Source organism: Canis lupus, chromosome 11, assembly GCF_003254725.2.
Source record: "Canis lupus dingo isolate Sandy chromosome 11, ASM325472v2, whole genome shotgun sequence".
NCBI classification, from domain to species: domain Eukaryota; kingdom Metazoa; phylum Chordata; class Mammalia; order Carnivora; family Canidae; genus Canis; species Canis lupus.
This window is the reverse complement of record NC_064253.1, coordinates 2,831,201-2,842,997: the sequence shown is the minus strand read 5'-3', so window position 1 is coordinate 2,842,997 and position 11,797 is coordinate 2,831,201. Positions and strand designations below refer to the sequence as shown.

At 44.0% G+C, this 11,797-nt stretch overlaps 1 protein-coding gene and 1 long non-coding RNA gene across 12 annotated transcripts in view; one reads left to right on the top strand and one right to left on the bottom strand.

Annotated features, from left to right (window-relative positions):
- Positions 1-202: 202 nt before the first annotated feature.
- Positions 203-7,945, bottom strand: LOC125756095 (uncharacterized). 3 transcript variants are annotated; one of them, XR_007414208.1, is made up of 3 exons: positions 7,646-7,945; positions 4,714-5,176; positions 203-1,744 (listed from the first exon to the last, which is right to left on the bottom strand). It is a non-coding gene; the product is annotated as an uncharacterized LOC125756095 (long non-coding RNA). The 3 variants fall into 3 exon arrangements; XR_007414206.1 differs by lacking the exon at positions 203-1,744 and adding an exon at positions 3,866-4,107 and having other exon boundaries at positions 7,646-7,944; XR_007414207.1 differs by lacking the exon at positions 203-1,744 and having other exon boundaries at positions 4,115-4,928; positions 5,059-5,176; positions 7,646-7,939.
- Positions 7,946-8,025: 80 nt separating this feature from the next.
- Positions 8,026-11,797, top strand: part of LOC118349925 (atherin) — a 65,014-nt gene continuing 61,242 nt past the window's right edge. For 6 of the 9 annotated variants that reach the window (XR_007414198.1, XR_007414200.1, XR_007414201.1 and 3 more), the window contains exon 1: positions 8,337-9,355. Coding sequence is in view for 1 of the 9 variants with exons in the window: in XM_049116486.1 (XP_048972443.1) it covers positions 8,279-8,833; positions 9,270-9,355 (641 nt within the window). In the remaining 8 variants the exon portion in view is untranslated. The other 3 variants (XR_007414202.1, XM_049116486.1, XR_007414203.1) reach the window with 3 other exon arrangements.

The following is an 11,797-nucleotide window of genomic DNA, read 5'->3' as shown; positions in this document are numbered from 1 at the left end:
GCTGGCAGAGTCCTCCTTGGGAGCAGCCAGGAAATCAGGACTGTGTCTGGGAAGACACCCTCCAGGGCCTGCTTTCTGCAGCTGGGGCACCCAACAGACACCATCCTTCTTCCTCATAGGCAACTTCCAGGTAGCACTAATTAGCCACTAGGGGCCAGCTCTTTGCAAGCAATTGAAACAACTTGCAGGGAAAAGATTTGACTTTAGCTCAGCTAATGTTGAAAGAGAGGTTCATCTCTCTTCCCAGCACATTTCCCCAGACTCTGCTCTCCCCAGGGGAGCAGGGACTGCTCCATGTCATGGCCACTGCAATGATATGGTTCATGGAACCCTTCTCTCCCTCCAACTTGTGCTTCAAGGCCCCGCCAGCCAGGGAGCCTTCCAGGGAGCTGAAGCCTTTCCCTGAGGATGGCAAGTTACTGTCCTGCCTGTAGTCTCTTGTCTCCCCATGCTTGAGGGCAGGAGCTAAGCTTCATGTGGACTTTGTCTCTCACAATGTCAATCAGCCTTCAGCAGATGACTTTGTTCTGGCCATTAACTTTTATCACACGAATACTAAAAACTGGTTGTCTAACTAATGAACTCTGACTCCTAATAAATCTGGTTATATGGATTAACCTTTCATGTGTGACCCACACAGAGGTAATAAGCATCTTGCCAAACCCATTTTCAAAACAGGCCATCTTTTATTTGGTAGAAACTTTAGGCATATTATGTTGATAGTCAAAAACCACTGGTTCAGGCTCATCTTGAATTTTTTTTAAAAAGATTTATTTATTTTAGAGAAAGAGTGAGTGTGAAGAGGGGCAATAGCAGAGGGAGAGGCAGAGAAGCAGACTCACTCCCCACTGAGCATGGAGCTGGACATGGGACTCAACCTCATAACCTTGAGATCAAGAGTCAGATGCTGAACTGACTGAGCCACCCAGGCGCCCAGCTCATCTTGCTTTTTATTTTTTTATTTTTTTTATCTTGATTTTTAAATGTGAGATACAGGGGTGCCTTAATGGCTCAGTGGTTGAGTGTCTGTCTTTGGCTCAGGTCATGACCCCTGGGTCCTGGGATTGAGTCCTGCATCAGGCTTCTTCCTCTATGTCTCTGCCTCTCTCTGTGTGTCTCTCATGAATAAATACATAAAATCTTTAAAAAAATAAATAAATGTGAGATACAAGTGATATTTAGGCACATATCTGCCCCTATATTGTGGAAATATCTGCCAAGAAGGATGTAACATTATTTTTGTTCTTCCTTAGGTTTTTAAGTATGGACATATAAATTACTTTTGAGCCAGATTATGTGAACAGACTTTCCATAACTGATGTTCATATACAATCTGCCATTTAATACTTTTCAGAATTTGGTAAAAGAGTGGTTTATTGAAATTGTCAGCAGTTATGACATGTAGTATAAGAAAGTAAGGAAAAGCTTAAAAAAAGGATGAAGGCACGACAAAGGGAAATAGCAGCCAACAAGAAAGAGCTCCTAATGGCCAAAGCTAGAACAATTCAAGCAACAAAGTACAGTAGTACTGGATTATAGTCCAAAGTATAAAATAAATATACATAAGTCTATTCTGATGAAAACAAGTGACTGAATAAACAAATAAGTGGGGGAGAAGGGATAAATTTTCCTTACAGAAAAACTCCAAGTAGGTACTTCTTCCATCCCTACCTGCCAAAAGGTGAAACTTAATCCTCTTCTCCCTCCTTCCTGGTGGCTGGATTTAGTGATCTATTTCCAAAGGCTAAAGTATAGAAAAGGGAAAACAATAACTTTAAAACAGAGAAATCTGGAAGATGATGCTACCTTAACCAAGTAATCAAAGTTAACATCATCAATGAAAATCATGATGATGATTTGATGATGTGATGTGATGAGAAGGGTTCTCCACCTCTGTGGGATTCTTCCCCCAAAGCTATGATAGACTAATCATGAGAAAAGTTATACAACCCAAAATACTCTTCAAAACTGTAAAGGTTATGAAGAACAAGGAAAGACTGAGAAACTGGTACAGATCAGAGAACAAATCAATGAAATAGAGACTAAAGAGAAAACAATGGGAATGAACAATAAAACCAAGAGCTGATTCTTTGAAAAGATAAACAAAATTGATAAATCTTTAGCCAGAATCATGAAGGAAAAAGAGGACTCAAATAAATAAAATAAGAAATGGAAAAGAAGTCACAACCAACATGACAGGAATACAAGAGATTATAAGAGACTACTATAAAAAACTATATGCCAACAATTGTGTCAACCTAGAAGAAATGGATACATTTCTAGAAACATAAAATATTCCAATACCGAATCAATACAGATCTAGCTGAGCAGACCAATTACTAATAAAATTAAACCAATAATAAAAAAAACTTCCAACAAACAAAAGTATAAGACATTATTCTCTTAAACATTTAAAGAGTTAATACCTATCATTCTCAAGTGATTCCAAAAAAAATTGAAGAGGAACCAATGCTTTTGAACTCATTTTCTGAGGCCAGTATTACCCTGATATCAAAACCAAACAAAGACAACACATAAAAGAGGGGAAATTACAGGCCAACATCCCTGACGAACATAGATGCAAAAAAATCTCAACAAAATATTAGTAAACTGAAATCAACAATAAAGGGACAATGCTCAAGGATCAGGTGAAATTTATTCCAAAGATGGAAGAATGGTTCAATATCCACAAATGATTCAGTAATACACCACATTAACAAAAAGAATAAAAATCATATGATCATCTCAATAGATGCAGAAAAAGCATTTGATAAAATTCAACATCCATCTGTAATGAAAACCCTCAACAAAGTGGGTATAAAGGAAACATATCCCAACATAATAAAGGCTATATATGACAAACTCACAGCTAACACCATACTCAAAGGGGAAAAGCTAAAAGATTTTCCTCTAAAATCAGGAACAATACAAGGATGTCCATTCTTGCCACTAATTATCACTAATTATCAAGGAAATACAAATCAAAACCATGAGATACCTCCTTGTACCTGTCAGAATGGCTATTAGCAAAAAGACAAGAAATAAAAGTGTTGGTGAGGCTGTGGAGAAAAAAGAATCCTGTTCTCTGCTGATGGGAATATAAATTGGTGCTGCCACTGTGGAAAATCTAACACAGAGGTTCCTCAAAAAATTAAAAATATATATTCCATGTAATCTAGCAATTCCACTTCTGGGTATTTATTCAAAGGGGGAAGAAAACCACTAAGTCAAAAAGATACATGCACTTCTATGTTCATTTCAATATTATTTACAATAGTGAAGAAATGGAAATAAGTGTCCAATAATAGACGAATGGATAAAGAAGATGTGGTATACATATACAACAGAATATTACTCAGCCATCAAAAATTTTGTGGCAACATGGATGGATCTAGATGTTATTATGCTAAGTGAAAGAAATCAGACCACATTTATCATCATGATCACTTCCTTATATAAATACTAAATAACTGTGCTGTATATATCAACTACATTTCAATTTTAAAAAAACCTATCAGCAATTATACACTCTTGAGAAAGTCTATGTATTCACAGGCATTTGCAAATCCTCAAAAAAGTCATGAAGGGGTACATCAGTGTGTACAGAATGTTTACAGCAGCATGATTTTTTTCAAAAAGTTTTTATTGTGGTAAAATACAAATATAATGAAATTTACCATCCTATTTTTAAGTGTATAGTTCAGTGGTTTTAAATTCATAATGTGCAACCATCACCACCATCCATCTCTAGAACTCTTCATCCTGAAAAACTAAAACTCTATACCAGTTAAAAATTAACTCCCCTTTCCCCTGGCAGTCACCATTCTACTTTCCATAGTGTAAGTAGAATTACACACTATTTATCTTTTTGACTGGCTTATTACAGCAGCAAGTTTTCTTAAAAATTATTATTCTTATCTAAAAATGAAAAACAAAAATGAAAAATTTTGAGACAGTATCTAGCCTACTGTGAGCCATTTTATTAATGTGAGACAAAGGATTTTTAGTTTGTTTTCAGTTTGTTTCCTCCTTCTTGTCCTCTTGTGTCTCTCTTCCAGCCTTCTCAAGGGTCACTCTAACATTTTCATAATTCCATCTTGATTTATGCTGTGTTTTAGAGTACATCACTTTATATAGTTTTTTATTTTTTATTTTTTTATTTTTTTTATTTTTGGTGGTTGCTCTAGATACAACAGTATACATACATGATTTAGCAGTCAGCCAAGTACAGAAACCCTACTTCCATTTAGGATCTTTTGCCTCCCCATTTTAAAAATATAATTGTCTTAAGTATTCCCACTGTGTATATGGAGAACATCAAATGGTGTTATTTTTACTTCAATTATCATGTCTGAGGTAAGAAACTCTTAAGTTTATAAGGATAGTCTATTTTATAATATCCCTATTTTTCATATTCTGATGTTCTTTTCTTTTAGCAGTTTCAAGACTTTGTTGTTAACATTTACTTTTAGGGTATTTCCTTTAGTTTTCCCTTAAGGGTAGGTTTGCTGGGGCACCTGGGTGGCTCAGCCGATTAAGTGGCTGCCTTCAGCTCAGATCATGATCCTGGGGTCTTGGGATGATACCCTGTGTTTGGGCTCTCTGCTCAGTGGGGAGTCTGCTTCTCCCCCTCCTCTCACTCTTGCTCTGTCTCAAATAAATAAAATATTTTTAAAAGGGGAGGTAGGTTTGCGGACAATACTCTGTAGTTACCTTTTGAAATGTCTTTATTTCCCTTTTATTCCTGAATGATATGTTCACTGGATAGAGATTCATCACTGAGAGTTCCTTTAGTTCCACTTGAGAAAAATATGCAACTTCCTCTGGCTTCCATGATTCAAATGGAGGTGGGAGGGTGGTTTCTCTACTGGTGTTTGATTGAAGGTAGATGGGTATTACCAATCTGTTAGGCCACGCTTTTCCAGGTTCTGAATAAGGGAAATAGGCTTAGAGCTTTTTTGGTCTGTGTCTATCAGAGGTTCCAGCATGGAAGCTTCTGGAACATATTAGCTGAAAGATAAAGGAGGTGAGAAGGAAAAAAAAAAAAAAGGAATTTACCACCATGTTACTCCTCAGCCCTGAAGTTCTCACAGTTTGCCTTCTCCTTTTCACATTTTGGAGTCTTCCAATGCTTGTTGATTCATGCCCAGGGTTTTTTAGTTTTAAGAGGGATGACCTAGGAGGAATAGTGGTATCTGCTTAGGCTCAAAACCCCTGATACAGAGTTTTTTCCCCAACATTTTATCATGAAATATTTCAAACACAAAGTAAAGTCGAAAGAATTTTATAGTCAACACTCATATACCATCACCTAGATTCTACTATTAATATGAGAATGGGTATCCTATTAGGGTGAATGTTTTCACCCTAGGTGAAATGTTTTCAGGGGTATTCTCTTTATAATTATGTGTACTTATTGGATTACATGCTCTAATTGCCCTTCTGTATATTTTGCATTTTGAAAAGTATGGAAGATATGATTCTATTTTTGTTTCAGACACACCAGTGTGTGTAAGCACACACAATAACATGTATGAATAGATGTAATCAGTGTTTATGAATATTTCTTCATTCCACATAGTATGTGTAAATTTCTTATGATTTTATTTTCACACTCAGGTAAATAAAGCACTTTTCTCTTTACAAAAATAATGCATATTCAAAATGAAAAAAAATTGAACACTTCAATAAAGTACATACACAATACATGTGAGATCAAGATGACTGAGCAATATGATCAATAAATATGGTATCATATTTAATTTCACAAGTACTCAAAATTATATATAAAGATGGAGACCCGGGATCGAGTCCCACGTCAGGTTCCCTGCATGGAGCCTGCTTCTCCCTCTGCCTGTGTCTCTGCCTCTCTCTCTCTGTGTGTCTCTCATGAATAAATAAAATTTTAAAATAAAAAAGTTAAAAAATTTTGCCCTATTGAATAAACAAGAGTTGTTTTTTAAAATATTTTATTTTTTGGGATCCCTGGGTGGCGCAGCGGTTTGGCGCCTGCCTTTGGCCCAGGGCGCGATCCTGGAGACCCGGGATCGAATCCCACATCGGGCTCCCGGTGCATGGAGCCTGCTTCTCCCTCTGCCTGTGTCTCTGCGTCTCTCTCTCTCACTGTGTGCCTATCATGAATAAATAAAAATAAATAAATAAATAAAATAAAATAAAATATTTTATTTTTTAAAATATTATTTATTTATTAGAGATACAGAGAGAGAGAGAGAAAAAAAAAAACAGGCTCCATGCTGGGAGCCCGACGTGGGACTCAATCCCGGGTCTCCAGGATCACACCCTGTGCTGAAGGTGGCGCTAAACCGCTAAGCCACCGGGGCTGCCCTAAAAGATTTTATTTGTTTATTCATGACACAGAGAGAGAGGCAGAGACACAGGCAGAGGGAGAAGCAGGCTCCAAGCACGGAGCCCGATGTGGGACTCAATCCCGGGACTCCAGGATCACGCCCTGAGCCAAAGGCTTAATGGCTGAGCCACCCAGGCATCCCAAAAGAGTTTTTTTTTTTTTTTTTTTTTTTTTAAGGATTAAAAACAAAACAAAACCAAAAAAACCCAGAGTAGGCATGAGTGCTAGGCACAGCACATATTATTGCCAACTGCTTACAGAAATAAAAATTGTAAGATCTCCCAGGAAGGCAACTAGTCAATGGGCTTAGAATACCACCAGTCCTTGATCCAGTAATTCAATTCAAGAATTTTAAACTAAAAAAAAAATCTCCAAAGATACAGGTACAGGGGCACCTGGGTGGCTCAGTGGTTGAGCATCCACCTTTGGTTCAGGTGTGATCCTGGGGTCCTGGGATCCAGTCCCGCATCAGGCTTCCCACTGGGAGCCTGCTTCTCCCTCTGCCTGTGTCTCTGCCTCTCTGTGTCTCTCATGAGTCAATAAATAATATCTTTAAAAAACAAAAAGATATAGGTACAAGAATATTAACGGAGCAAAACAAACAAACAACCTGGAAATAATACAACAGGTGTTAAATAAGCTTAGTTTAGTGAGATTCAATCCGGGATTCTGGGATCACGCCCTGAGCCCAAGAAAGACGCACAACCGCTGAACCACCCAGGCCTCCCTAGTTAAATGTATTTAACTAAAAAATGTAATTAGTCAGAATGGAATGCACTGAAGCCATTCAAAACATTACCGAGGGAGAGTATATATTGGCAAATTCAGATGTTCAAGGCACATTCATAAGTGGGGGAAAAAAGTGAAATAGGTTACAATTGCTATCCGCAAGATCCCATTCTGATAGAAGGAGGTCAGCAGCGATGGAGCGATTGATGTGGAGTGCAAAGGGCTGTGGAAGAGGTTCACCAAAACGGTAACCACTTCTGTGCGGTGGCATCAGGTGCGTTCTTCTTTTACTTTTTTCTATTTACAAAGCCTTCTGGAAGGGACATGCTCCCATAGGGAAAAGAAAAGAGAGCATCTGGCTTCTCGAGCCTGCAGTGCCCCTCGCCTGCTTCTCAGGGAAGGCTGCCAGGGGGACCCACAGATCCCACCACCCTGCGCTCCTTCCACTTTTCCCCATAACGCTTATCATCGAAAACATTAAGTAATTATGTTCACAGCTTACTGTCTGCTCCCTACCAACTCTCCAGAGAAGTTCTCGAAATCTATTACCTTTGTTCACCGACTGGTTCCCAACCGCTTAGGCAGCGCTTGCCTCAAGAAGGTTCTCGAAACACTCTGCCTAAGTGACTGAAAGGTAATTGGGTTTTTCTCGGCGGTTGTCTACGTGCCTTACTATCATTTATGCAGATGCAGAGCCACAAGAAACACCGTCCTCAACGAACCTCCGTTTCCTTCGCTGGAAACCCGGAGCCACAGACTGACTTCCCAGCCCAAGGGCCGTGACCGCGTGCCCGGAAGCCGCAGCGGGCCACCTGACAGGCCTGCCCGGCCCCGCCTCGCGCCCCAAGTAGCGGAGAACTACACTTCCCAGAAGGCCTGGGGCCTCGCCTGGACTACATTCCCCAGAGGTGTCAGCGGCCGTCCCTACACGCCCGCTGCCCGCCTCTCTGGACACCCGGCTTCTGCGGACGGCGAGCGGCTCCGAGCTTGAGATCCGCTCAGGCATCGCCCGGGCGGGGGCAGTCCCGGCGCCAGGCTGCCGTCCGCCGGCGCAGTGTCGGCGCCTCCGGCTGCGGAGCACGGCCGAGGAGGCGCAGCCCCCGGAACCCCGAGACCTGGGCGAGGTGAGCGGCGGCGTGTGGGCGGAATGCCGGACGGAGGGCGGCCCGGGGCCTCGGGAGGATGCGGCGCCGGGGCGCGGGGCACAGGCCCGAGAACCGCGCGCGGGGCCTTTGTGGGCGCGGGCGGACCGAGGGCCGGGCTCCGCCGACGTGCCCGCCTGCCCCGCTCCGGCCGCCCGCGGACGCGCCCCTGACCGCGGCAGGTCGCGCGCTTGTCCCCACGGGCCCAGGCCGGCCACCCTCCTGCCCCCTGCGGGCCCGAGCCCGGGGCGCTCCCTGCCGGCCCGGCCGGCGCTGGGATTTGCTACCGGCTGTCAGTGAACGGGAGGGACCGCGTTTGCGCCCCTCCTCGGCGCCCCTCCTCGGGCTGTCCTGCAGGGCTGCAGGCACCGAGACGTGCTTTCTCCCAGAAGTGAGTCGCCGCCTCCCCCGCCCTCCCCGCCCTCCCCGGCCTGCCCCCGCGGCAGAGCTGAACTGGAACGCACATTTTCGGGCTCAGTGCCCGCCCCTGCGGACGGCGGCCCTCTGGCCGGCGCAGGGAAACTGCTGTCATCCCTTCCCGAAGCACTTCTTTCTGAAAACCTGGAAGGAGGTTCCTGGACAGGAGGAGGAGAAGGTGGGTGGGGACCGCTCGAGCTGGAGAAGAGTTGTCCGCTGCAGGCGGTGAGGTTAGAGCAGGTGCTCTGGGGGCGCAGGTGCGGATCCCGTGCGCCGGGGCCAGCGGCTCCCACTCTGCCCTCAGTTTCCTGATCTGTGAAGTGGGCGCGCTGACAAGTGCGGCGGGTGGGGGAGGTTCAGGGAGCTGCCGCTGCCGCTGCCGCAGCTGGAGTCCCAGGTTCTGTTTCTCCGAGCCACGGGGGCAAGAGTTGGGGCCGGGACCATGGAGGGCCGCCCCTTGCCTCTGGGCTTGTCTGCCCCCAGCTCCGTCTGGCTTCCCGCTCTGAGGGCACGAGGCGTCATTCTCGGGTGGTGTCAGGATTTCAGAGCCGGTGATTCCCGGAGTGGAAAGCAGAAGGGGCTTCTCCCTCCTGGCTCCCTTTTTCCTCTTTCAGATCTGCCTCCTGGAGACTCCACCCACCCTTGGGGAAGAGCCCAGAAAGAAGATATGGCTATTGGACAGAGAGAAGCAAGGTCTCGAGTGAGTTCATTGCCATCTCAGGTCTTAGAGATGATAGATAGATAGATAGATAGATAGACAGACAGATTGACTTAGTTGCTTGCTTAACCACCCCCAAACTGAAGTTCTCTACTCAGTACAGCTTTCTGCAGGATTGTTGCGCAAGGCCCTTTCCCTTGGCAGAGCTGGTCCACCTGGTGGATGGTGGATTCTGTAGGGAATGCTTACCTCTTTCCCCACCAATCCATGTCTAATATTTCTCCTTTCATTTCCTAACAGAGGCACAAAAATGCACACCTGGCAGCTGCTTTCTGGCCCTGCTTCCTTGGCTCGCCCTGGTCTCCCTCCTACCCTTGGCTGTTCTTTAGGTTACCTTCCCTAGGCTTCAACAATCCATCGTTGTTTGGTTTTTATCTTCCCTTTTTACTTTGCCTCTACACTCTCTTGGAAACTGTTCTTGACCCGCCATGTTCATCCTTATGTTGTTGGAAACGGGAGGGGCCCCGTCCCAGTGAGCCCCTGCATCAACAGGGAATAGCTGTGTTGGAGGGAACACAGTTGGAGAGATCTCCTGACTGCGGGGGGCAGAGAGAAGACTCTCCAGGAAGCAGCAGGGAGGGGGTTTGTGGGATATTAGTAGTGGAGAGGCAGGGTCTCCAGTGGGTAAGAAGCAGGGCTTTGAGCCAGACTGTTGGGCTTGAACCCATTTCCTCAGTGGTTGTTTGTGGGCCTTGGACAAATAGCTCCATCTCTCTATGCCCATTCCTCACCTGGACGTTGGGAATAACAAGCATGCCCTCCCTGTAGGCTGGGTGAGAGGATCAGGTGAGTGAGTGCGTGGGAAGTGTTTAATCAGGGCCGGGCACTGGCAGGCAGATGCTCCACATGTGGTTGTGGGAGCAGAATGATGTGACTAGTAATAATACCATTAGTGCTGACAGGTGGGAACTGCTGTACCGTGTCCTAGGATGTGTCCTTTCATTGCTCTTCTTCATCTGACGGTAACAGTTCCTATCATTGGGGGTCGGCCTGAGGGCTTTGCCTTTGTTCTCACTCTCGCGCCAGACAGCAGTTATCATCCCCATTTTGCACATGAGCAAACCGAGGCTCAGAGACGTCCGGTAACCTGAATTCAAACCCAGTGTGTCTGGCCTCTGGGTCCACGCTCGTTACTGCCTAGCCATTCCCCTGGTGCCCCTTTCAGAACCCCGGGGCAAACTAGCCTGGTGTCCCAGAGGTCTTCACTGTGATGTTGGGTTTGGAGCTCATGGGATGTGGTGGTGGTGGATCTTCAGGCCAGGGCCTGCCAGTGCACATCTAGGCTGCTTTTTTTCTGAAGCTTTCCTCTTCCGTTCCAGCAGAGCCATGTTGCTCTCTTCTTGCCCAGAATCTTCTCCATCCCTGCAAGGGAGTGGATCCATGTGGCATTCTCTCTAACCTCACTTGCTCCTGGATGTCAGTACTGCATGGGCTGGTGTGTAAAACTCAGGGACAGGGCTTTGAAGACCAGAGAGTGAATATGCTGAGGGCCAGGTAAAAAGAAAATATTGTTGTGCTGCCTCTTCTGCTGATAAAGTATGTGGCCTGGGGTCTTGACTGCCCTGGACCTTCTGGTCCTCAACTCTAAAATGAGGATTGAACTGGGAGATGGTGTATGGTGCTGTCCAGCTACAACTTTTATTTCCTTGATCAAATTATTTAATGCGTTTATCTTGTCTGCCAGTTGAATTGTAAATTCTTTTGAGGGCTAAGATTATTTCTTATACTCCCCCCATGTGCCAATAAATTATAAATTTATAATTTAAATTATAAATTAAAATTTCAGAGCATAAAAAATTTATAGGTAAAGAAGAACGTGAAATCAATATGTAGAGACAGTCACTGTCACCTCTTTGGGATATGTCCATTAGACTCATTTTCTGCTCACCATTGTTTTTTATTTATGTCCCCTTGTTTTTTATTTATGTATCTGTATGTACACATGTACACATTTATTTTACCATTTTAACTTTTTTAGCTTGAGAAAATATACGTGACGTAGCATTTACTACTTTAACCTTTTGGGTGTATAACTCAATGGCATTGAGTACATTCACATTGTTGTGCACCTATCACCATTACCTATCTCCATTATATAGATGGTCTCGTTTATTTCTTAACATTATGAGCTAGACATCAAGAGGCAGTTTTGCAGAGTGATTAAGAATGGAGCCTTGGATCTCCTCTGGATTGAAATTCTACTTCCACCCCTAACCAGCTGTGATATTGTGATATATAACATGAAATAATGTATATTTGGTCTTTGGGTCTTCGACCCTGTTCCTGGCACATAGGAAATTATAAGGGTTTGGAAAACTAAGTGATTAGTAATATTTGGCTTTTGTTCTTGAAAAACTTCAGAGCGATAAAGGTGAAATGAGTGTGTTTTCTTATTCATAACGAACCATTTTGACCAAGCCAGAG